We start from the raw sequence: 27894 nt of genomic DNA, 5'->3' as shown, positions 1-27894 counted from the left end.
GCTGTTCAGTGTCTAGGAATAAAAGAGTTAGAGAAATAGTTCAGTTCAGTTGCTCAGTCGTGTCCGACTCTTTGCGACCCCATGATCTGCAGCACACCAGGCTTCTCTGTCCATTACCAGCTCCCAGAGCTTGTCCATCGAGTCAGTGATTCCATCCAACCATCTCATCCTCTGTCATCCCTTTCTCCTCCTGCCTTCAATCTTGCCCAGCATCAGGGTCTTTTCCAGTGACTCAGTTTTCAGTTCCAAATGACTCAGTTTCATGATAGATATATCATGAAAACAGCCATAGCATTGTGCTCAGACTCTTTACCATACCAATCACTCTCTAATGAATTCCAACTTACTAATGTCACTATTAATCAAGTTGCCACACAGAGCAAAGCATACTAAACCATAGATGTGGCGTGACCATGGTAGGTTGCTAGAGTTTCTCCCTTAGATCTGGAAGTAAAATTTAATTTCAAAAATTATGAGATGCTGTTGGCTGTTACTGTTTTTTTAATGCTAAAGCTACAGCAAGATACCTCTCTGAAGCAATCTTTTACAGAGAACTTTATGAGAAAAAAGAACAGTGGCTTACCTTTCACAAAAATTAACTCACAACTGATTTAAAAACCTACTTGTAAAATGCAAACTATAAAACTTCTAGAGGAAAACATAAGAGAAAATACTACCTTAAGTTTAGATACAAACCCCAAAACATCCATGAAAGAAAAACATTGTAAGTTGGAATTAATAGGTGGCTCAGATGGTAAAGAATCTGCCTGCAATGCGAGAGACCTGGGCTGGGAAGATCCCCTGGAGGAGGGCATGCAGGCACACTCCAGTATTCTTTCCTGGAGAATCCCCATCGACAGAGGAGCCTGGCGGGCTTCAGTCCATGGGGGTCACAAAAAATCAGATGCAACTAAGTGACTAAGCACACACAGCATTCTGCACTTTAAAGGAAGTAAAAAGACAAGCTACAGACATATTTGCTCAAGGACTTTATCCAAAATGTACAAACAACTCTTAACACTCAAGGATAAGAAAACAAACAGCACAGGTAAAAAATGGGCAAAAGATCAGAACAGATACTACAGTGAAGACATAGGTATCAAATAGGCACATGAAAAGGTGCTCAATATCATTTGTCATTGGAGAAATAAAAATTAAAACAATGAGGTAGTATTACACACCTATTGGAATGGCTAAAATTTAACACTGTTAATGGCAAAATGTTGACAAAGATCCAGTGCAAGAGGAATTCTCATTCATTGCTGGTGGAAATGCAAAATTGTACAGCCACTTTGGGAGACTATTTGGCAGTTTCTTACAAACCTAAATATAGGCTTTAGCAACCCACTGATTACACTCCTAGGTATTTATTCAACTGATCTGAAAACATATGTCCACAATGAAACCTGCAAAAATGTTCATAACAGCTTTATTCATAATCACCAAAAATTGAAAGCAACCAAAACGTCTTTCAGTCCAGCCTATGGATAAACAAGAAGTGGTATATCCATACAATTAAGTGGTATTCCTAATGCAAAAGAGAAGAAGGAATTCATGTTCCTGGAACATAATTGATTATCTGGTATACCTTATAATTATAGCACAACTAAAGATGTATAAGTGTCAATAACAGAAAATGATTCAAATCTAGTCATTTAAATATAGCATGTTATGAACATAGTCTTATGTATCTTTGTACTTTCATGATACTTCTTTATAAAAGAAAACATATCATACATAAGAGAAAAGTCATTAAAATGTTCCTGAACAAAAAGAAACTTTGTTATCTCATGCATCTTAGCAAAGAAGCTGGTAGGGCCTCCCATGATGTCTTCCTAGTCAAGGTGATAAAGAGTGACCTTCAGACGGTTTGATAGACTTTTTTCTTGATTAAATAGCCCTCATCTGGAGACAAGGGGTTTCCCTCATAGCTCAGTCAGTAAAGAATCTTCCTTCAATGCAGGAGACCCGTGTTTTGATTCCTGGGTGGGAAAGATCCTCTGGAGAAGGAAATGGCAACCCACTCCAGTATTCTCACTTGGAGAACCCCACAGACAGAGGAGCTTGGCGGGCTACAGTCCATGGGATCGCAAGAGTCGGACACGACTTAGCAACTAAACCACCCAACCACCAATCTGGAGACAAGTTCCTGTCATAGTTACACAATTCAAGGCTCCATCATAGAACCTTGGTGTGTTCATGGTGGCAAAAACCTCAGACATTAAAGAAAAAGCGAGACCTGGAAAGAATGAGTCTGTTCATCCTAACAGTAACTTAGGTGAAGGGAACTCAGTCCTGAGAGATGGGGGGGAAAACAGCTGTAGTAGATGTAGGGCCAGCATGAAAACATTCACCTTAGCTTCACAGATGGAAACACCAGGCCCAGACCAAACATTCAGTAGAGTTAAAGTAGTATATTAATGTTGTGTTCGTTTCTTGCTGTCCAGCAAAGTGAATCAGCTATATGTATACCTATCTCCCCTCTTTTTTATACTTCCTTCCCCTTTAGGTCACCACAGGAGAAGGAAATGGCACCCCACTCCAGTACTCTTGCCTGGAAAATCCCATGGATGGAGGAGCCTAGTAGGCTACAGTCCATGGGGTCCCAGAGTCGGACATGACTGAGCGACTTCACTTTAGGCCACCACAGAGCTTTGGGTAGAGTTCCCTGTGCTATACAGTAGGTTATCATTAGTTGGGTTCTCCTGATAGCTCAGTTGGTAAAGAATCTGCCTGCAATGCAGGCGACCCCTTTTCAATTCCTGGGTCAGGAAGATCCCCTGGAGAAGGGATAGGCCAGCCACTCCAGTATTCTTGAGCACCCCTCGTGGCTCAGCAGTGGGGAGACCTGGGTTCAATCCCTAGATTGGAAAGATCCCCTGGAGAAGGAGTTAGCTCTTTTATACATAATAGTATAAATATGTCAATCCCACTCTCCCAATTCATCCCACCCCTCCTATCCACCCCCCTTGGTGTCCATAACATTTATTCTCTACATCTGTGTCCCTATTATGCCAATAAAAATTTTTTTAATTAAAAAAATTTAGGTAGTATATTAAAATTAACCCCCCCAAAAGACATATTGCCTCCCTGTAAGGTTGGGAAGATGTAGCTGATAGCAATGTGTGTTAGAAAATAGGATGAAAATGTGTATGAGACCATAATGTACGGTAGCTACTAAAAACAAAACCACGAGGCAGTGTGGACCTGTGGAGGGAACACAGCAGAGAAGGTACAAACCAAACTCAGGAGCCAGATGCCTCACTTCCAACCTTTGCTCCATCACTTTGCTCAGTATCTGTATAATCGAGCATCAGTTTCTTTTTTTTACAGCTTTATTGAGGCATAACTGATATATTAAAAACTGCACATATTTAGTGTTTATAATTAGATGAGTTTGGAAATAGGCATATACCTGTGTGTGGGCTTCCCAGATGGTGCAGTGGTAAAGAATCCACTTGCCAATGCAGGAGACACGAGAGACCCAGTTCGATCCCTGTGTCGGGAAGATCCTCTGGAGGAGGAAATGGCAACCCACTCCAGTATTCTTGCCTGAAAAATTCCATAGACTGAGGAGCCTGGCGGATTACAGTCCATGGGGTTGCAAAAGAATCAAACATGACTGAGTGTCTAAACACGTAGCACACATATACCTGTGTGAACACCAATTACTTTATCAAAGGGAAATAGAATTATACCACTTTTAGGCTTGTTGCAAATATGTTAAGCAGTTTTCAAGATTCCTAGAATGAAATTAGTGATCGATAAATGTTAGCAGTCATTATACAACATTATTGTTGATTATAGTAAATCTAGTATCCAGATTCTAAAAAAATAATCATTCTGTTCTATACTATTTGTTCACATCTATTAATGTGGCAAATCTATCAATAGTCTTTTAAAACCAACATATACTTTTTAGTTTACCTCCTATTGTAGAGAGCAGCCAGCATAGTTAAGGGAATCTAGAAATAATGGCTTATAAAGAAAAACAAGGGGGGGAATCAGGATATTACTCTTGAGGGAGCAAAAACCTAAGAGACAAGAGAGTGCTGTTTAATATATGGAGTTCCCATTTTAAAGAAGAGGAAGCCTCAATATTTATCCAGTCAAGAGGACAGAACAAGGATCAGTTAACTAAAACCCAGTGGGAGGCAGAACTGAAATCAGTATATTAAGAACAAAAAAGAAACTAAAATTCTTTACAAGGGTGATATAGTATAGTAGTAGTTACTCCACTCTTTTACCAGATGTGGTACTGCAGATTGCTGAATTATATGGGGAAAATAACCAGATGATGCTTAACATTTAAAGGGACATTTAAAAGCCCTTTCTGGGGCTTCTTTAATGGTCCAGAGGCTGAGAATCTGCCTGGCAATGCAAAGGACACAGGTTCGATTCCAGGTTAGGAAACTGAGATCCCACGCACCTCACAGCAAGTGAGCCCACCCATCACAGCTAGAGGGTCCGCACACCGCAATGAAGACCCCACCTGCCACAGCAGAGACCGGATGGAACCAAATAAATTTTTTGTAAAAGCCTTTTCCAACTCCAATTCTGCAATTTTGTTTTATAGGTCGTTAAGTTATAGGGCACTTTGGTGTGGGTGTGTCTGTGAACAATGCCTATTGCAGGTTATCACACACATCACATGTGACCTCTGCGCTAGGCAGTGAGGTGACACGGCTAAAGGGACCTGGAGGACAAGATGAGGTTGACGGTGGCCAGGACCAAGGACACTCCCCCTGGATCGGCTGCTTAGCGCTGCCGCCTGGCCGTGGTGGTCCTCCCTGAGAAGGTGGAGATGGCTTGTCTTTTTCCTGTCTTCATTAACAGTTCTCTCAAATGTTCTCTCTGTTATAACACTTGCCGAAGATTTCTAACCTTCCCATTCTCCACAGTGTGACTTGAATTCAGCTCTGTACTGTGGAGGCTTCCCAGGTGGTGCTAGTGGTAAAGAACCTGCCTGTCAATGCAGGAAACAGAAGAGACTTGGGTTCGATCCCTGGCTTGGGACGATTCCCTGGCGAAGGAAATGCAACCCACTCCAGTGTTCTTGCCTGGGAAGTCCCATGGACAGAGGAGCCTGGTGGGCCACAGTCCATGGGGTTGCAAAGAGTGGCCCATGAATGAGTGACTGAGCACACTGCATAGACTACTGGACAGGCTTGGTGTGGAGTCCAGGATCTCAGTTCAAGTCCCACCTTTGCCCCTTACTGGCAGTCTGACCCCTGGGCTTCCCACCTGTGCAGTGATGACAATGGTGTCATCCCTGTGCTGTCTCCTTCACTGGTTTCTTTTGAGGATTTGATGCACATATTAATGTGGATAATATTAAATAATAATAAAAGTACATATTTGTTTATAAAAATAAATAAAAATATGCATTATAAAAATAATAAAAGCATATACTATGTGCTTTATAAATGTCACACACTGTTCATATAAAAAGGATTGTCTTCGCTTCTACCTGTAATGATGCTCCCCGCACCATACATTGCCCTGCACCCTCTGCTTCAGAGCATGACCATTTTCCAAAAGAAAAACCATTTTGTTTTCCACAGGGTGAAAAACATTAGATTGCTTTTCATTTATTTTCCTTTTATTTTAGACTCTCAAGCACCTTGCATGTGCCAGTGATGACTTTTAAAAGTATGGCCAGTCAGTTCAGTGACAAGAGGTGTTTTTCCTCCTTCCTTTGTTCAGACGTTGTTTGTTACCTAGATGAGGCCGCTGGAACAGTCGGTGCTTTACGTCAGAGGGAGAGCCAGGCAGAACATGGGGAATGGTGCGCGTGCCCGCTGGGACGTGTTCACCTGCAGAGGCAGATCACACCCGGACCAAGCTGAGAGCCTCGCCGTTACAGGAGCAGGCGAGGCTGCCTTCTGTGCTTCCTAGAAGAGTGCTTTGCTTCTTTCAGCTTTATTTCTTTCGTTTTCTTGTCTGTCTCATTCCTCTTACAGAAGGGTAATCCATGAACTGCCTCCAGACCCTGACAATTCTAGCATCCTCATGTGTCCTTTAGGCCAAAATCTGAAAGGTTCCAAATTAGTGCCAAATAACACAACCCCAGGCAATCTGAATTTTAAAAGGGAAATGAAATAATACCCATAGCATTTAAAGTTTAGTCTTCAAGTCCTCAGTGTAGTTTCTATAGTTGACATTATAGCAACTATAGATAGACAGGGGAAAGGTTACAGCAGTATTATAAATGGGAGATTTAATTTCTTCATAGTCACCCTAATTACTCATAATAATGAAATATTATAATATTGAGTATATATAATAATGAAAATAATATTATAAAGCTAGTGTGTGACATACATGTTACCACTTTCCTCTCTGTATCAGCAGCTAATCGTCAAAACTCTTGAGACGTTAGTGATCTTATAGATCAGAAATAGCAAGAGAGATACTATACGCTCATGAGCTCAAGTGGGTAAGTCATAGTAAGATGAAAATTAAGCCCATAAGTCTCAATTGAAAATCAGCCTGCCTCTTTTCCTTGAGTACTTTAGGCTATTATTTTAAATTACTATTCAATATTCCTTTTAATATTTAAAATAACCTCCTCTTTGGAAGGTTTTCTGCCACGATACAACAAAAATGTTTGAACATGCTAGTGCTTAAATCAATGAACACATAAAATATGTCACTATTTAGAAGGAATAGTGTGAAGCTTTCGGGTGAATTTTAAGAATTTGAACAATATGACTGCATAAACTATAGGAGCGTTAATTATAGCAGATTCTGATGTAAGATATTCTTGCAGCATTGTGGTAGGAATCTGCTTTTTTACTGACTGTGCTTACAGGGATCAAACAGAAGACTCTTATCCAGAGCCAGAATTCTGGAGTAACGGAACCCTCTCCCTTAGAATGTGGGACTGAGTAAAATTACATACTTAAAACACACATGTTACATGCTCCAAGTCCGAAAGATGTTTTCAAATGGATGTGCATGCCATTATCTAATTCAGAATTTTCTACTTCCTAATTTGGATTCAAAATGCATTATAGTGTGAATTAATAGAATTTTGAATAGCTTCACATTTAACAAAGGGAGAGGTATCTGTGGCTGCTGCTGGAAATAATTTGATTTAAAAAACTAGATTAACTGTTATTAGAAAATCTTGAAAATTTTATATCCTTACAGCTTTTCCATTATTGACATTTCTTCTCCCCCTTTTTATGAATTAGTCTTCATCCTGGGCTTATATTTAAGTTGGAATAAATCTAATTTGAAGGCCTTCATTCAGTTTCTTTCTTTTTGATTTTCTATGTGTGAATACAATATAATTATTCTAGTTTTTGGAAAATTTGGTTTTAAAAAGTGTATATATGTTTTACATATAATCATCACACCTACACTCAAAACTTTTTTTTAACTTTAAGTATCTGAGTGTATGTAACTTCTTAAACTACTCCAAATGCTTTTGAGAAACTTAATTTTAAGAACATTTTCACTCAAATATAAAACACAGAAATTGCTGCATAAATTCCAAACTAATAAGGAACATATTAAATAATAAAAGAAAAAATATGTTGTTGTTAAAGGTACCTCAGATAAGTTGTGTGTTTATACAATTAGGTCCTATATTCTCTGATGATCAATCATAGAGTTTTCCTGAATCTGAAATGCCAGAGTGGAAATGTAAATTTTTCCTACCACAACTTCAAATTGAAAAGACATGCTGAAGCGACTTAGCAGCAGCAGCAGCTATTGTTTTAAATCTCAGAATATCCATTTTTCTTGCAAATAAAAATAATGACCAGGTGCAGATATTTCACTTCTGAAGCACCCAGATTATCATAAATCAAGATATCAGAGTTCCACTCTTGATTGTTTCTTCAAGGCAGGCTTTTCTAGGTTATGAGATGTGCACTTTCAAATTAAGTCAATTAGACTGTAGCTTCTATTAATCTTTGAGACGGAAATAGTATATTTAAAAATTTGTCTCCTTGTTAAATAGACACCATGACAGTGTTTGCATAGTGTATTGTTAACCTTCCGTGGAAGGTTAAGCGGCTTCTTCTGTATCGAAATCTGTAGCTGTGAAAAATGTCCGCAGCACTGCACCCACCTACCCATGAATGAGGAAAGTAAAGACTTGCACCTGTGGAATTAGGTGCAGCAGCAGGAAGTAAGCGTTTGTAGTATATAATTAACGAGGAATTTTTTTCTTTCTCTTTTTGAACGGCGTGTTCATCTCACTAAGTCAACTGGTGATTAACACTGGAAGAAAATTTGCTGGAGTCTGCACCCTTACTTAAACGCATTCACTCGCTGGTGTATTCTGTTTCTTATACGGCCTGAGTCAGAGGAACTCACCTTTCGATACTCTCTTCCCTTCCATGTGTATTGATTTCTTTATGCCCCTGGGGGAATTTTTTAGATGTTTTACCTTTTACTGTCATTTCATTAGCCACATTCTGTTCTTTTCTGAATCAATTTAGAAGTAATCCAGGAAGTCTTATTTTGATTTAGAGATTACTACCCTAAAAAACAAGATGGAGAAGTTAGTGCTTAGTGAACTGAGGATCTCAAAGGTTTGAATAGAGAAAGGATAACAATGTTGACTCTCTTTTAGGGGTATTTAAGGCTTTCCTGGTGCCTCAGACAGTAAAGAATCTGCCTGCAATGCAGGAGACCCAGTATTTTATACATAATGTGCTTGTTATAGGGCTTCCCAGATGGTGCTAGTGGTAAAGAACCCTCCTGCAAATGCAAGACATGAGACACAGGTTAGATCCCTGAGTCAGGAAGACTGCCTGGAGGAGGGCATGGAAACCCACCCAGTATTCTTGCCTGAAGAATCCCATGGACAGAAGAGCCTGGTGGGCTATAATCCATAGGGTCACAAACAGTTGGAACCAACTGAAGCAACTTAACACGCATGTGCTTACTATGTGTTCTTTAATCATTATTTTCTCCTTTGTTAAGAAAACTGTAATTACAAATTACTTTGCCAACAAAGGTCCATCTAGTCAAAGCTATGATTTTTCTAGTAGTCATGTATGGATGTGAGAGTTGAACTATAAAGAAAGCTGAGTGCCAAAGGATGCTTTTGAACTGTGGTGTTGGAGAAGACTTTTGAGAGTCCCTTGGTCTGCAAGGAGATCCAACCAGTCCATCCTAAAGGAGATCAGTCTTGGGTGTTCACTGGAAGGATTGATGCAGAAGCTGGAACTCCAATACATTGGCCACCTGATGCAAAGAACTGACTCATTGGAAAAGACCCTGTTGCTGGGAAAGATTGAAGGCAGAAGGAGAAGGGGACGGCAGAGGATGAGATGGTTGGATGGCATCACTGACTCGATGGACAAGAGTTTGAACAAGCTCTGGGAACTGGTGATGGACAAGGAAGCCTGGTGTGCTGCAGTCGTTGGGGTCACAAAGAGTCAGACACGACTGAGCAACTGAACTGATAATTACAGATGTAGAAAGCATTTCTAAGTGTACTTCTCTAGAATGTAATATTCTTGATAAAAACTCATCCAAATCTGCAGCTGTTGAAGTTGAACCGGCTATTCCTTTGATAAGATTGAGGACACGCACTTGCACCAAAATGCATAGCAATTTTCTGTCTGGCTGATGCAGTCACATGCATGCCTTTCATTTACGCACCAGAAAATGAAAACTGAACCAAGTGTGTTCAGTTTTTGTTTTCTGACTAAACTTTTTTCCTAATAAGATAATATGTATTAATGGAATGAGACACAGTGACTTCCAAAGTATGTAAATTTTACTGCCATAAAGCAAGAGTCTTAGCACAAAGGAGCACTGAACCAGTGATAATGTCTTCTATCCAAACACATTTGTACTGTAAGTAGAAACTGTTTAAAAGGAAAATTATATCTTTTTCAGCAATTTATCAGAGATAATTACCCTTCATACACCAAAGGAACGATAAAGTGTTTTAAAGAACTATAATTCTAATTGGTAAATGTCACCAGCTGTTGCAGTTATTCTTACTTGTGTATATTCTTTTAATGATTATAGTCTCATGCCACAAGCTACATGAAAATATATTCACTAGGTGTGAAATTCGCGTATGTCACAGTTTCAAGAATAGGTAAACAGCTCAAAGATAAAGGAAAAAATAATGCTAATGAGGAATGTAAAAATTGTAGGTTTTGTTTACTAGGCAAGCGGAGCATAATTTGCCAAAGGGGAGAAAGTGTAATTTCAAAAAGAAAAAGACGACACTTAATTTGTTGAAATAAACTTAAATGAGCCTTACTTCACACCCCCAACCAGGGATTCTAATTTTCTTAGTTGTAGAATTGTCTCAGCTTACACATTTCAGTATTACAGCCCTTGGGTCTGCCAAAGGAAACAACACAGAGTTTTCTTTTAGGCTTAAATTGTAAAGTGTTTGTTAGTTTAAGGTGGCAAAAGATAACGTTTTTCCTGGACAATGTTTCATGATGTCTAATGTTATCTTAAAAGTGATCAAGGAAACAGAAAATTACCTTCCGAGTCTATGGCAGGTGTATAAAGGCATCATTCTCCATTTCATCTGGCTATAACTCAGTTTCCAGTGAGTCTGATGGGTCTAGTGTTTAATTAGTATAAATTTATAAGCATACTCCTCTTTTGAAAGGCAGAAATAAAAATGGGGTGGGGTAAAGAGAAATGGTGGAGGAGGCAAGCCTCTCATGTGTTTATTCTTTAACTCTCAGTCCAGCTGGGCAAAACCCTGCTACCTGGTATTATACATATCATAGCATTTTCTTTCCAAGCACTTGACTGAAACTCACAGGTGGAGCTGACTTGTTATCATACATAGAAAATTATTCTGTCATTTTCATTCAGCAGTATGTTTTCTGAATGCACTCATTTTTAGTGTTTTGACAGAGTTTGAGAAACACGGAGAGAAATCCTTATCTTACGGGTTTCAACTGTTAATAGTAGCTAATAATCTTATACAAATTACCCTACCTTTTCACTGGAAATAGTATAACACCACTTGCCCCAAAGAAGAAAATTGCTTAGGTTTCTCTTGAGTATCCTTGTAATTATTTAAACTTTCAAACATTGCTGATGAGAATTATGTAGAAAAACAGCAAAATGAGTTTGGTAAGTTTGATATATATATTCTACATTGTGTAGGAATGCTCTTGAAGGAAAGATCAATTAAGATGTTTATATAAATAATTGTTTCCGGTTATAACTAGTCATGAATTTTGTTATATCAAGGTTATGTTTGAAAGTATCCTTCAGTGTATGTGATATAAATTTCCCTTTAGTCTAAGAACAGTAAGTACTTCCTGGGATTTTCATTGCCCAGAAATAACTTCGTTAGCAAAAAGTCAAATTAATTTTTATTAATGAGGTATGCCAGTGTCTGCACTGTGCACTGGTTAAGAGATGGGCAGTTTTATCATTGTATATAAACTATTATCCCTCCCCCCAAAAAAAGAAGTGATAGGAACTATCTGTCTTTCATTTAAGGAAAAGGCATGACCACTGTCCTAACATCACTCAGAGGTATATCTTGTCTTTCCTGCAGTGTGTTAGTCGCTCAGTTATGCGCAGCTCTTTGCAACCCCATGAACTGCAGCCCACCAGGTTCCTCTATCCATGAGATTTTCCAGGCAAGGATACTGGAGTGGTTTGCCATTTCCTTCCCTAAGGGATCTTTCTGAATAGTTAAATGATTCACATCCTCTTTCACCAGATTTCCTTATGTTATTTACTTTTGTGAAGAGTCCATTAATGGCTTATATAAGTGCATCCTACAGATATGAAATGATGCACGACTGACTGACTCATTTGGGCATCAGTTTTACCATTTCATCATATTATTACCCTATTCTAATTAAATGAATAACTCAGTACAGACTATGAATCAACTCCAGGTATAGAGTATACAAATCATCTAGTCAAGCTATATGAAACTCAATAAAGAACTAAAGATAAGTTTAGAAGGAATACTCTTTAGGAACCATTCAGAGTTTTATCCCCTCCTTGTGCAGATTTTGTAGATTCCATAGCAAGGAGGATTTTTATTAACTGCCCTGTCTCATCTAACATTAGAAGATGTAAAATGTTGGATAACTTTGCAAAGTTAGCTAGCCCACACCTTTGGCTCTTCATAGGAGACTAGTTCATCCATAGTCATATTGCATTTCTAAAATAATATAAGTCCTTGAAGTAGTACTGATAAATATGGATGAGCAGAAGCAATGGATAACCCACAGTATTTTGATTTGCATTTCACTTTGTAATGCATTAAATGTTTTTTGTTCAATATCTTCCTAATAAGAAAACTTATTTTGTATTCCTTGAACACCCATAGTAGTTGAGGAAGGCAACCCAAGGAAAGCTAACATTTTTAAAATATATATATATGGATAAACCAGCCAAAAATGATGAAAAAGAAATTGTAGTTGCAATTAAGAAATGATTATTGCATATGGGAATTTTTTGAAAAATTTATTCATTTATACTCAGTATATTGGCTTTGTAAGGTAGGCATTTTTTAAAAAAGGTATCTACTATCTTACAACCACATATTTCTAGTCTTTTAAATGATGAACAATAACTATGACCTCAAGTTATAGACCTCAATGGTAAACTTTTATTTAATACTTTAATTATGGAATTTGAAGGTGTCCATTGTTGATCTTTTTTTGTTGTTGTTGTTACTGATGCAATGGGCATGAACTTGGGCAAACTTCAGGAGATGGTGAGGGACAGAGAGGCCTGGCGTGCTGCAGTCCATAGGGTCACAAAGAGTCAGACACGACTAGGCAACTGAACAACGACAATTGTTGATCTTAAGCATATTTTTCTAGTGTAACTTTTGAAATAATATAATGAATGATTTTCTAGGGTGGTGATTAAATAAATTTTCACAATCAAAACCTAAGATTGTTCTATTCCCCGTGCTTTTTCCTCACAACAGAAACCAGGGATGGATCTGGCAGATACCTATATTATGTTTGTTCGGCAAAATCAAGACATTCTTCGAGAAAAGGTCAATGAGGAAATGTACATAGAAAAGTTGTTCGATGTAAGTAGCTACTCTTCAGAGCCAGTTGGCATTGTAGATGTACTATGAAGGGAAAAGTTGCATTTTGAGAGTGTGTCTGCAAATCACTCTTTCTTTTCTTTTTTTCCCTTCCATTCAGCTAATAGTTTATTGTTTTTTCTTTGACTGCTGACAGAAGTCTTAATGGGTTTTTTTTTTTTTTTCCTATACTTGAAAACTGTCACTATTAGAATGAGAGTCTCAAAATCATTCGAAGGTTCATTTTGGCAAGCAAGATGATATCCAGTTTACCATTGTGTACAGCTTACATCAGTTGCCTTTGTCACAATCCATAAACAGAATCATACTGTAATGTTTTTGGCCCCTACTGTAAAAGTTTTTCTGAAGTCAATATGATATTCTTCATGGAAACAAAGAAATAAGTCACAGTAAAGCCAGATATCTGCTACTGTACTGGTAGTGTGCCTTTTCATCTTGTTTTCCGGTACTAAGGTTTGCTAACAGATGGAATGCTGCTCCGGTCTCGTGGAGGTCTTCACAAAGGCGTGGTAGCTCCTAGGAAGGGGAGGTTGTAGTTTTAGATGCCTTGATCCACAAGTTTCATCCAGTGAGTATCTGTAAAAGAGACTAAGAGAGCAGTCCATTTCAATAACAATGTTGTCACTTGTTTGTAATTAGGCAGCAGTCAGTTCAAAGGAAATGGTACTTTGCTGATGACATAACTTTGCATAACCCATTCCATTGCTGATTCTGACGTGTAATATTTGCTCTGAACTGTATTTATTTATGTACATCTTCTCTGCATTTTAGAAATGCTTTTCTGGCAGTTTCATTTAATTATGCAAGTTACTGCAAATGTTTTCACAACAACAATTCACGGGCTTCATGGTGACACTTCAGCTGTGGCAGTTACAGAAGGTCTTGCTACGTCATCCTCCCCACCATGGTCTGTCATGTCAGTGTGTGTTGTTTATCAGGTTGGGTGGTCAAAATGAGCCTTCTCTTTCGTATTTTATGTTTCTAGCCTCTACCAGGCTGTTTTACAATAAAAGTATCATCTGTTTTAATAAGCTAAGTGTTAATATGTGTGAAGAGAATGATTTCCGAAAAGCTTTGATGCCCTGCAGGGGTAGAAAAATTATCATCCATCCAGCTGGCTCTTTTACAAAATACTGAAACCGTATTAGCAACTTCTGCTTCCATTTGGTATTGCTCTGTACTTACGAGCATATGTTTCACTTCCAAGTTCTCTTTTACTTTTTTTTTTTTTTTTTTTTTTTTTTGCTTATGTGGTAATTTTCAAAAATGTTGAACTAGAAAAGAAGAGTTGATGTTATTCCCATTATGTTTCTTCTTGGTATAGTGGAAGTACATTTTCTCTGTTGAAAACATGGTAGAGTCATTCTCCAAATAGGCCACTACGCATGTCTGTGTGTGTGTATCTCTGTGTGTTACATATTTCTTAACATCTTCAATTTTTTGTCTTGGTGACCTTTTTACTACAGAACTCATCCTCAGTTTGTAACAGAGGTAGAATTTCTTTCTTCATAAAAATATTTCCCACTTCAACTCCCCTCCATTCACCAAACTTCTTTTGAGACTTTTGTATGGCAGCAATTAACAAAGGGAGCTGACTAAAGTAGATGCCAGGAGGCCAACATTAAAATGATGTGCTCGTTCTATTGTCATGGCTATAGGTGTATATCGCACTTTCCTTCCAATGCCTAAGCATCGGATATTGCTATGGATTTGCTTCTAAAAGGAACCCATAACAAAAAACCATTCTGTTTTGGTTGTGAAGGTTTTGTCATTTTGAATATCCCCAGTAGGACATTGGACTTGTTATTTGTAAAATAGTTACAATGTCCTTAAACATTCTAATATTTTTAAGTTGCACACTTGTATTACTATAATTAAAAACAAAAAGTAGACTCTACTTCTATTGACATGTCATCAAGAATAACATAGATGAGGGGATACTAAGAGCCCCTAATTAGCCAAGACTGAATTTGCCTCAATTACAGTTAGTAAATGAGAGGTTATCAAGTATGTGTTGAAAGGTAAAGTAGAATGTGTATCTTAAGCAACAAATCATTACTGAGAGACATTATATAATTATTGGAAATCCACTTGACTGGAGCTTAAAATAATATTGTTAGGTGTTAAGAAGCAGTTGAAAATAATGACCCTATAAATACTGTTAGCAACCTGAGTCTATTACAGGTAAAAAATTGAAGGGAGCAATTTTATTCAGGCATCAGTGACAAACTTTTGCTATTCCAATTAAAGTGTTTCCTGAGTAAGTAAGGGAATGGAGGCTCCCACCTTCAGATGCAAAGGAAAATGTGTACACACACACACGTGCACACAGCAGTGTCGTTACGTAGTGGTTTTAACCCACCCAGATAAGAGTACAGGGGTTATAGTATGAGAGCTTAATTCCTTACAAAGGATATGCTTTTTATCCAAAAGAAATTTGCTTCATTTTAGAATAAATACTAATATTTCTATATAAATCAATTATTCTACAAAGCACTGATCCTGCCTCCAATACCAACACTTTAAAAAAAGAAATCAGAAAAAAAAGAAAAAGAAATCAGTTGTTTTACTAAAGAATCTTTTTCTGCATGATGCCCCATGCATGGAAAAGACTGCTGAAAATTCTGTGAAACTTGTCCTAAGAGTAATAATAAATTACTCATGATGTTCCTGGCTTTAAAATCTTTTTTTGATTAATGAAGCATCTTAATAGTTCCTAATTCAAAGGGAGATAGGTGCTCAGTCGTGTCTGATTCTTTGCAACCCTGTGGACTGTAGCCTGCCAGGCTCCTCTGTCCATGGGATTTCCCAGGCAAGAATACTAGAGTGGGTGGCCACTTCCTTCTCTGGGGGCATCTTCCTGACTAGGAGCTTGAACCTCTTGTGTCCCCTGCATTGGCTGGCAGGTTCTTTACCACTAGCGCCACCTGGGAAGCCTGATAATAGTTACTAATATTTCTGACTAAATACCTTAGGGTTCTGTTTAAATAATTGTACCGGTGACTAAGGGCCAAAAAGATGGGCACTGCTCTAGATTTGTGTCCGTTGTTTTGGGGCTTCACCCATGAAGGAGAATGGTGCCTCCTATCATTGCCCATGAGCAGCCCACACAGCCACACGCCGTGACCCTGCTTTCTGAGCATCCTGCATTGCTGTGAGTATTGTTTTAGCCTCTATGGAAGTTTTTTGGTTTCTTCAATGTGCGAAAGAGGGAGATGACTAAAATATATATTATCTGAAAGGCCATAAATAGGATAATCTTAGACTTCTAGGTCAAATCTTGGAGTATTAAAACTAAGGTATCATTTGAAGATCATGGTTAATATCAGAACAGATATCAAGACATTTTGCTTTGCTCCATAAGTTAAACTTATAAAACACTTCCTATTTTAAACAGAAATAACTTCAGAAAAGTGTTCAGTAAATGGTGGCAGATACCCTATTTAATAGAAGGTACTGGATTTGACTAAGGTATTGGGTTGGCCAAAAATTTGTTCAGTTAGTGAATACATTGTTCAGTAAAGTTCATCGTGAAAATGAAAAATATGCCTTTTATTGGTACTTAAAACTGAATGAACTTTTTGGCCAACCCAATACATCCCTAATTTTTTTAAAGTGTGAAAATTATCATTGTGGCCTTACCTGTCATCACTGCTATTCCCAGACCTCCATGTACCAGGAAATGTGCTAGGTTCTTGACCTGTATCACTTCTAACCTGGGTAGATGCTTGCATGCCTGCCAAGTCACTTCAGTCATGTTCGACTTTTTGTGACCCTGTGTACTGTAGCCCACCAGGCTCTTCTGTCCATGGGATCTTTCCAACCTGGGGATTGAACCTGTGTCTCTTTTGTCTCCTGCATTGCAAGTGAGTTCTTTACCACTAGCGCCACCTGGGAAGCCACATGTGTAGATGCTATCACCCCCATTTTAGCCTTATTTTCAGGTTAAGAAATGTCCCATCCAGAGATGACAAAAGACTTGTTACATACTAAATCAGACTTTGAAATTGTGTCACTCTAGTTTAAAAGTCCATATTACGCCTACCATACTTCCAACTCAATGGACATGAGTTTGAGCAAGCTCTGGGAGATGGTGAAGGACAGGGAAGCCTGGCGTGCTACAGTCCATGGGGCTCAAAGAGTCAGACATGACTCAGTGACTGAACAACAACTTCAGATTTACAGAATTTGAAATGATAGAATAGTGTTTGGAGGAAGAGGAGTGGACCAGGACTCCAGAAACCTGAGTTCTAGCCACAGTTCTGCCATTGACTGGATAAGTGCACTTCAAGAAGTTCTGTCACCTGTCTGAAACTCCGTATAGACAGCACATGTAAACTGAAGAAGCTGGTCTAGAACTCCAGATGGTTTCTGAAATCCCTTCCAGGTTTTAAATAAATTAGTTTTAATTAGCAGTGGTGACAAAAGTTACTGGGTTGCTTGCATGCTGAGTCTTGCACCCCGGAGTAGCAGACAGTTCTAAAGTGTTTTTGTGATGGCCAGGTGAAAGCAAGAAGCAGTAGCAGTTACAGTAGATAGGTAGAAAAGAGATTCTACATAAGGAATGTCATTGATATTCTATACAGCTCCCACCATGGTTCTGAAGCCTACAGGTAGAAAAATACTTGGAACCCATATATTCTGTATTCATGTTAAGTCTTTTAGAATGACCAGAATATCTTAAACGGAGGCTGTCTTTGCTTGTCAAATGGTGCACATACTGAAATCTATATGTGAATATGATATTCCCGGAATTGCACAACATATTCTTGTAGCTTATATTGTACAACATAGGAAATAAAGCCAATATTTTATAGCAACTGTTGTTGTTCAGTCGTTACGTTATGTCTGACTCTTTGTGACCCCATAGACAACAGCAGGCCGGGCTTCCCTCAATGTAATATAACCTTTAAAAATTGTAAGTTACTACACTGTACACCTGTAACATACAATATTCTGTGTGTGTTAAGTTGCTTCAGTCATGTCTGACTCTTTGCGACCCTGTGGTGTGTAGCCTGCCAGGCTACTCTGTCAATGGGACTCTCTAGGTAAGGATGCTAGAGTGGATTGCCATGTTCTCCTCCAAGGGATCTTCCCAACCCAAGCACTGAACCCACATCTCTTATGTCTCTTCCATTGGCAGGAGAGTTCTTTGCCATTAGCGCCACCTGGGAAGCCTTAATATAATATTATATAGCAACTATTTTGTTGTTGTTCTTCAGTCGCTAAGTCATGTCCAACTCTTTGCCACCCCATGTACTGCAACATGCCAGGCTTCCCTGTCCTTTGCTATCTCCTGGAGCTTGCTCAAATTCATGTCCGGTGAGTCAAGATGCTATCTAACCATGTCATCCTCTGCCACCCCTTTCTCCTTTTTGCCTTCAATCTTTCCCAAAATCAGGATCTTTTCCAATGACATCCATACATGACTACTGTAAAAACCATAGCTTTGACTATACTTTTAAAAAAGAAAGGAATTAAACTTAGTGATTATCATTGTATTTTGAATTTAGCCAATGGGAAAAAAAATCTCACATGTTAAATTTACCTTCAAAACAAAACAAACAAACTGATCACTCAGTTGTGTCTGACTCTTTGCGACCCTGTGGACTGTAACCCACCAGGCTCCTCTATCCATGGGATTCTCCAGGCAAGAATACTGGAGTGGGTTGCCATTTCCTTCTCTAGGGGATCTTCCCGACCCAGGGATTTACCTTAAGATACATTAAAAAAGTGTGCCTTGTCTGGGTCAGAGAAATTTAAAGGAAGTTCTCTAGCAGAAGAGAATATGGATTTACCAGCAAAGTTCTGCTTTATAGGTAGTCTCTCTTATTCCAACTTATAAAGCGTCATTGTCAGTAGCTGTTTTAAAAAATACTAGCAAATCAAAACCATTTACAACTTGTCTGATCCCAATTTAAAACCATGGCAATGCTTTTCTAATTCTCAAGTTCCATTTTTGGAGAAGGGAATGGCAACCCACTCCAGTACTGTTGCCTTTAAAATCCCATGGACGGAGGAACCTGGCAGGCTATCTTCCATAGGGTTGCAGAGAGTCAGATGCAACTGAGCATGCAGCACAAGTTCCATTTTTCATGCCTATTATGAGGTTTTTTCTCACACCGTCAGGTTTCAGGAAACACAGAATGAGCCCCAGGTACCCATGGGTCAGCAGAGAGGCTGGACACTTTCCCAGAGAGCTTTGAGTCTCTGGGTTGAAAAGTGGTGATGTTTCAGAAATCAAAACTGATGCTCACAGTAATTGTCACAAGAGCACCCTCTGTGGCCACTTACTAATGTCCAAGAATATCCCAAATGCTGAGGCTGGTAGGGGTCAACAGGAATGCATCCCGTTGTCTAGGAGAGACACTAAACCTACCTAACTCTGTAAACGTTTGTGCCTTTACAAGGCATTGCCCATCTTGAGGCCCTCTGAGACAATTTTGTTTTAGCTCTCATGTTGCTGAAGACACATCAGGGTGCAGTCTTTAATTGGTAAATCATGCAGATTAAACATTCTCTTGTGTTATAAACTGATTAAATATTTAATTGTTGAGGAGTTTCATCTCAACGAGATTTTTTTTTAAATTGTGTTGTGATATCTTCTAAAATTAAAAGTAATCCTTTAAATGATAGTTAATCAGTGATATTCATCCACATAGTGCTTTGTATAGGATTAATTTTCAGGACTTTCCTTGAAAAAGATTCTTTTTGGTTAAGAAACTCTAAATTAAGCATTTTAAGTAAAACGATCCTCAATAATATCAGTGAGTTTAGTGGCCATCTTAAGATTTGGTAAGGGAGGGGGGGGAGAATGAAACTCTTGCAAGTGAATATGCTTTTCAAAATAAAAGTAATTTTGCATTTCTACGTCTTGTTTATCTCTCTGGACTCCCAAATAAGAAACGGAGGAAATGCTCAGAGTTTTCGAGTTCAGTGTTTCACACCCATGCCCAAACTTTTTGATTCAAGAATTTATTCATCCTCAGTAAGATTGATGCTACTATTCTTATTTAAAAATTAAATTTGTTTCATTGGTTTTCCAGGAATACTTGAAATCCACAGAACATGAGTAAGGTTGGCGGCTATTAATAGACAGTAGAATATATTTAGAACTGACCGGCTACTTTTTCAGTCATATTCCTTGGATGAATTTCTTTGTATGTGTAATCAGCCTCATTACAAACAAAGGCTGGAACCCAGTAAGACCCATTCAGAGGGCTTCTTTGCCTTCTTGCATTTCTTATAATTCCATAATATTATAGATACATTCGCTTATATATGACTGTTGATTTTAAAATAACAATTTTCCTCTTTTCAATGTTATTTCACTTTCAAGTGACAAACAAGTTGTTATATCCAAGGGTCCCCAACCTCAGGGATCTAATGCCTGCTGATCTGAGGTGGAGCTGATGTGATAATAATGGAAATACAGGCTACAATAAATGTAATCTTGAGTCATTCCACCCCATCCATAGAAAAACTGTCTTCCACGAAACCAGTTCCTGGTGCCAAAAAGGCTGGGAACCACTAAATCAGTACAAATTACAGATTTTACAGAAATTACAGAGTATTTTTGTCTTCAATGTTGTCTCTATGTAAAGAGAAGTCAAATATAAAACATTAACTTGGACCCACCCATGAGTTTCCTATCAACAGTCAAAATCAAATGTTACTATCACTCTCGTGTCCTAACCATTATTTTGCTTTTCCATCCCTAGAAAAGATGAATGATATAAGCTCAGTGATGTACTTGAGGCCAAGATCATTTATTTCTACCCACTGCTATGTCATGCACCCTGGGGTCGCCTTGTGCACTAAAGGTAGATCAGAAGCTTGACTATTTCTTATCATGTTCATAGTACTGGCAGGTCACCTCTCCTACACTTTAGCAGTTTCTTATTTAGCAGCTTGAATATACTGTTTTCCAGGGGGTGTTTTTTAATGTAATTATATGTATTTATTCCCACTTTATTTTACCCACAGTATTTGTACTTACACAGAAGTTGTTTGGCCTCTTTTAAGACAGTTGTAAAGACTTGTTCTGTATATGGTCACGTCTGCTTTAGTAAATGGCATTCAAACTTGCTCCTTAGCTGCCTTTCCCCCTCTCAAAGTTTATTTCTCTTCAAAACCTCTGCTCTCAAATTACAGCTGTCTCATTCATTTTAGTTAATCATCTTTATTTTAATGTTGAGTTATCATTTGTAAGTGTAAGAATTTATGAAAAAATCTACTTTAGATGTACAGTGTGTGCCAGAATAACTTTGGCAAGTCCAGACGTGACTCCTCACGGCCAAAGGCCCTCATTTGAATCTAAGCTGTTGGTGAATGAAGACCTAAGAAACCTGAGCTAAGCATGCCTAATTGCCTAAAAGAAACTCCACAAGAAAAAAATGTATTGTAGCCGGTTGATCTTATTTCTTTGATAATTCAAAAGAATCTTCAAGAAATATGTGGACCTCTCCCTTAGATTCTTGAAATGCGATCATGGGACACAATTGTCATTTGGCAGATGCCCAGAAATACACATCTTTGCATGAGGCACCTGGACATATGTGGCAGGTCTGGTAGAATCAGGCTAATTAACAACATAGGCTTAAACAGGCACCTCATCTGGCAGTGCAGTTAGTTGCCTGATGGTGCTCAGCGGGATCGGGTAGTGCTTTTTATTTTTCTATCCTAATGGTCTGCTGCCCACCTAATTTTGCCTTATTGTCAGTCACTACTTACCGCAGCTTGGGGCCCTCCCAGGAGGCTAAATTATTATCAAAGGATTAGGGAGATGTAGCCTTGCAGCTCTGACATTTCTGATTACTTGTCTATGCCAGAACACTAATTAGCTGTGACTAATTAAGAAAAATGTTCCTGCCATAGAAAACCATTTAAAAGAACTAAGAAGTAGAAAAGCAATTCAAAAGCTGAGCAGTGCTCAGATTTGCTGATGCTCTTTAGATTTCCACCAGAGCCTTAACTCACCTTTAATTGTGCTCAGAATTTAAAAAAAAAAAAAAAAAAACTTGTGAACTGATCTGAGGTTTTTGCTGAATAGGAGAAAAAAAAATTGGGGTTGATCACTTAAAATCACTTCACCATGGTAAAACTCTCTGATGAATGAAAGATGTCAAAACTTGCATTTTCCTCAAGAAATTTTTTATACATCAAATGCATAAATGTGTATTTGCTTTCATTCACCGAAGCCAGTGACAGTAACTTAATAGTCATGGAAGAAATCAGAATATTCCCCCTCCTGATTTTATCAAAGATAGTTGAAATAATTACAAACAACATGTTGAGCGGTTCAAAAGTTATTTAGTATTGATTGCTTGCTGCTTTCATATGGATGATGGTCTGGAAACTCTGGCTTCTCCATATAGAACCTGGCTTTTCCTCAGTGGCTTTGCATGCTTGCACTGCAGCTGGCTACCAGTGACTTATTAATGAAACTATACAGGGCTCCCCTGAGAACAGCATCTCCATCAGTTGGCCAGTGTGATGTTTTCATAGAAATGGTGGCTACCATTCTCCTTCTCCTCAAACCCAACTTCATAAGCAAATGACACATGGCTTTAAAGTCATTTTCTGTGGTGGCTTTTTGATCTCCTCCTCCATCAGTCACGCCCTCTGCAAGCCTCGCCTGTAGCCTCATCTACATGGTTGGTGCCATTCACAAGTGAGCACAGGAGAGGCAGCCAGAATGCCACCGTTGACTAAGTCCAACTAAAAACAAAGTCTGTCAGGAAGCAGCTGTTGCAGTAAACCAACATCATTGTGGCAAAACAGGGTGTTCGTTAAACGCATTGAAAAGAAGCTCTATAAACAATTTTCACAGGTACTTACCTAAACTCAAGAAGAGCCTTCAATTACTTGATCTCAGCCCAGCCCTAAGTAAGACACCATCTAAATTTCACTCTCTTAAAATGGGCAAAATGTTTTATTTGAAATAAAGCAAGTTCTAATCCTTACCTCACCTAAATTCTTCATGCTGTTTTTTAAGCTCATTTCCCCTTTTCCTCTCAGTGGAGAACAAAAAGCAGGTAGCCAGCGTCTCTAGGGAATAATCCTTCCTATATATGAAGACTGTTAGTAAGACACCTGTCATCCTTGTCTACTCCAGGATAAATAATCCCTTTTGCTCAACTTCTCATCATAGGCCCCTTTTCTAGCCCTTTAATCTTTTGGGGGGCTGTCCTCTGAAGCTTCTCAAAATGCTCTGTGTCATGCTTAGGCTCTAGAGTCAGGAATTTGTTGTTGTTCAGTCACTGAGTTGTGTCTAGCTCTTTGCGACCCCATGGACTGCAGCACATCAGGCTTCCCTTGTCCTTCACTGTCTCCCAGAAGCTTACTCAAACTCATGTCTATCAAGTCAGTGATGCCATCCAACCATCATGTCTTCTGCCACCCCCTCCTCCTCCTACCTTCAACCTTTCCCAGCAACAGGGTCTTTTCAAATGAGTCAGTTTTTCTTATCAGGTGGTCAAAGTATTGGAGCTCCAACTTCAGCATCAGTCCTTCCAGTGAATATTCAGGACTGATTTCCTTTAGTAGTAACTGGTTTGATCTCCTTGCAGTCCAGGGGACTCTCAAGAGTCTTCTTCAACACACAGTTCAAAAGCATCAATTTTTTGGCACTCAGCCTTCTTTATGGTCCAACTCTCACATCCATACATGACTACTGGAAAAACTATAGCTTTGACTAGACAGGCCTTTATCAGCAAAGTGATGTCTCTGCTTTTTAATACGCTATGTTTGTCATAGCTTTTCTGCCAAGGAGCAAGTGTCTTTTAATTTCATGGCTACAGTCATCATCTGCAGTGATTTTGGAGCCCAACAAAATAAAGTCTGTTACTTTCCATTGTTTTCATTGTTTCCCCTTCTGTTTGCCAGGACTAGGATGTAGTATTTGAATGTGACTGTACACATTCCTCGGAGAAGGCAATGGCACCCCACTCCAGTACTCTTGCCTGGAAAATCCCATGGACGGAGGAGCCTGGTAGGCTGCAGTCCATGGGGTCGCGAAGAGTCGGACATGCCTGAGCGACTTCACTTTCACTTTTCACTTTCATTCATTGGAGAAGGAAACGGCAACCCACTCCAGTGTTCTTGCCTGGAGAATCCCAGGGACAGCGGAGCCTGGTGGGCTACTGTCTGTGGGGCCGCACAGAGTCAGACACGACTGAAGCAGTTTAGCAGCAGCAGCAGCAGTACACATTCCTATTTATACATTCTCATGGAAAGCTTTCCCATACTTTTTTGCTCTACTGATCCTCATAAATTTGGCTCCATATACTCCCTACATTTCTTGTTGACTTTCCCCTTAGTTCTGGCTTTCCTGGTGGCTCAGATGGTAAAGTGTCTATATGCAATGTGGGAGACCCAGGTTCAATCCTTGGGTCGGGAAGATCCCCTGGAGAAGGAAATGGCAACCCACTCCAGTACTCTTGCCTGGAAAATCCCATGAACAGAGGAGCCTGGTAGGTTATGGTCCATGGGATCACAAAGAGTCGGATACAACTGAGTGACTTCATTTTCCTTTCCTTTCCCCTTAGTTACTGCCTATATTATACACATAAAATTTATGTTTATTAATGTTAAATGTTCATTCATTTGACATTTTGGGTGCATAAGATCTAGAAAGTAAATCCAGTTGATCTTTCAATTAGGATGTGCAAGAAATGGTGGTAAATATTGAGACTGAAAGTTTAAACATAGAGACTTCTCTGGTGGTCCAGTGGTTAAGACTCCACACTTGCAATGCAGATGGCACAGGTTCAATCCTTGGTTAGGGAACTAATAGTAAGATGCCACATGCTCCACAGCCAAAATATAATAAAGGTTAGGCATTGGTTTTGTCTTACATCATTGAGTATCTCTGTCACAATGACTTGGTAGGATTCTAATTAAAATAGGAAATCAAAACTCCTTTTATTATTTAGTCATACAACCGGTATTTACTTTGTTGAAGCCACACACTGCTGGAGGCTGAGAATACAATGTTAGGTAAGATAGACCAAGTTCCTGCTTTAATAAAGGAATTTACATTCTTATGGTAAAATGGGTCTTTTGAAAAAGTTAGCTTCTACATTAAAATGTTTCACATTTTCATCTACTGAATAGACTTTTTTTTCAAATAGTATACTGTGGAGAATTAAAATTTAGAAAGCTTTCAAATAGGAGGTAGTGGTTATCTTTGACTTGATTTTATTTCTCTCTGTTGCAAGTGGATGCTTGGAAACCTGCCAGGATGTAGAGTTGATTCAACAGTTGTACCTACTTCTAGTGTTTGCAATATCAAATGCCATATCGGTGCAACAAGGGCAGGCTCCCCCTCTCTACCCTTCAGAGGTTCTCTGCTGAAAAACCAGGCTTATGCCACCTCCCAGGAGGGCTCTCATATTCACTCAGACTCAAGTCTGAGTCACAGTGCCACAGCATGGTGTCTGTCTGCCTCTTTGATACGCCTCTCACAAGACCAGCAAGCCCTGAAGGCACCCAGGACACGTCGTTTAGTGGTGAGAACGCACAACGCGGCGCTGGCAGCTCCACACTTGGTAGCCTCACAGCCTTTGATCCCCTCCAGGAACAGCTACTCATGCCCCTGAGCACATGCCAGACGGTTCACTGCATACATGACAGACTCTGAGCACATGTAGCATTATATCTTTGTGTGTAAGAATGTATATGTTGTGTTGTTGTTCAGTTGCTGAGTTGTGTCTGACCCTTTGCGATCCCATGCATTGCAGCACGCCAGACTTCCCCGTCCTTCACTATCTCCTGGAGTTTTCTCAAACTCACGTCCGTTGAGTCGGTGATGCCATCCAACCATCTCATCCTCTTTCGTCCCCTTCTCCTCCTGCCTTCAATCTTTCCCAGCAGCAGGGTCTTTTATCAGTGAGTTGGCTCTTCATATCAGGCAGCCAAATTATTGGAGCTTCAGCATCAGTCCTTCCAGTGAATATTCAGGGTTGATTTCCTATATGTGGACACTCTTATATGTACCTAGGTATGGGGGTTCATTAGTTTATAGTACTTTCTCCTTTACTTAGTTCATCACCTACAATGAAATTAGACTGTCACATTTTCAGTTCTGTTTTCGTTGTGTGTTAAATTTCATTAGCCAATTGCAGTTGTTTACTTTTAGGTGATGCCTGCAACTTTAGCATTCATTACATTATTTTGCTATTAATGAAATGCTTCATTCAAGTCAACAGTTCCTCTGACTCTGATACTATCCTTTGTCTATTGAAAAGTTGCCCTGCCACTATTATCTGTGTAACGGTTTATATCTCCAAATATTTTAAAAGCATTCAGTCCCTCAAAAAGTGTGTTAACACATGTTATGTGCTGAACATTCTGCTAAGGGCTGGAGATATTAAAAAAGTCTCGGTTTCTACCTTATGGATACTCACATCCTGTTGAGGCAGATTTTAAGCACATTGTGCAGTATTTCTACAGACACATGTACAGAGATTTAGGGGCAGAAAATATGGGAGCTTCTAATTCTACCTGGTAAGAGATAGTGTTTAGCCTCGGTTTGTGATGGACAGGGAGGCCTGGCGTGCTGCAGTTCACGGGGTCGCAAAGAGTCAGACACGACTGAGCAACTGAACTGAACTGAACTGAAGAGATAGTGTTGGCTTCATAGGAGAAATGATGGTTGAATGGAGTCTTCAGTGTCATGAATCTGGCCGGTGAAATGTACATGGGGATAAAAGTCCCAAAAGAGGGATTGACTTACCCAAAACTTATAGAGAAACCCAGTATCTACCAGACCAGCAGATCACTCATTTCCTCTGAGAGTGCACCATGAGTCAGGGACAGAAGGATAACTGTTTACTTCAGTCCCTACAATACTCTGGAAAAGGAACTTTGGAATAATTGTTACCTATTTTTTATAAGGAAACTGAGGCAGAAAGACTGACTAACCATTCATTCTCAGATGGAGGTTTTATCTCAGACTTGTACCATTCAATAGAAATTGCAGGAGTCTAATTTATTTTTATCCAAATCTTACATTATTGATTTAAATGCAATATTGACCAAACTTTTATGTATAGTACAAATGTGTCACTGAACCAAATGAACAGGTCTTATGCCCAAATAAATCATTCACAATCTATGTCTGCCTCCTAAACTAGTACACATACCATTATAACTGGGTTGACCACTGCGTTCAGCCAAACCACTGATTAGTCAAAAGATTAGCCCAACCAGTATGCATTCCATCATTTGTCATTAAGTAGGGGAAAGGGAAACAACTGATGATCTGAAATTTTCACTTTGTAATCCCTGGTCGTTTTAGCACCAGGAAGAGAACTGCAGAATAAATTTACAAAGGCACTTGCCTGCTTGATGATAATGAATAATGAAGAATAGTATTGATTTTAATGCTCTTTGGGTAGTGTGAGGATAGATAGGCTAGTTTAGTAACATTACTTTCAGGATATTTTGGGAGAAAGGAAATTTGGAGTTATTTAAATAGAGGTGAGTGGAAAAAATCTTGTGCAACCCCCAGTTTCTCGAACTTACCCTATTATATAACTTACCCTGTTTTATGATTGAAGAGGATTGAATGCATCTGGAAGCATCTTAGTTATTACATTCATGCATTTTAAAAAATAATGGAAAAAAGTACTGAACTTCAAGAGTAGGAAAAATGTTTCATCATTCAACAAGCATTTATTAGGTGCCTACTATATGCCAAACCTCCCACGTTAGCACTTCTTACACTTTCTCCTTCTTAACAGACACCATAGTACTCATGAACTCTGCGTTGCCATCTTCCTCATAGAACTATAAAATGAAAATCACCCTAAGTGTGAGTTTCTTGAACACAGAAGGGAAAAAAGCATGAA

The 27894-nt window shown here is 39.0% G+C and overlaps 1 protein-coding gene across 10 annotated transcripts in view; it reads left to right on the top strand.

The window, feature by feature from the left end:
- CADPS2 (calcium dependent secretion activator 2) overlaps nt 1-27894 on the top strand; it is a 544800-nt gene that overhangs the window by 503945 nt on the left and 12961 nt on the right. For 9 of the 10 annotated variants that reach the window (XM_065938665.1, XM_065938663.1, XM_065938662.1 and 6 more), the window contains one exon: nt 12914-13021. In XM_065938665.1, the coding sequence (XP_065794737.1) occupies nt 12914-13021 (108 nt within the window). Of the gene's footprint in view, nt 1-12913; nt 13022-13810; nt 13961-27894 lie in introns of those variants that run through there. The other variant, XM_065938668.1, reaches the window with a different exon arrangement.

This window comes from Muntiacus reevesi, chromosome 6, assembly GCF_963930625.1.
Source record: "Muntiacus reevesi chromosome 6, mMunRee1.1, whole genome shotgun sequence".
NCBI lineage: Eukaryota > Metazoa > Chordata > Mammalia > Artiodactyla > Cervidae > Muntiacus > Muntiacus reevesi.
This window is presented reverse-complemented; position numbering and strand designations above follow the sequence as displayed.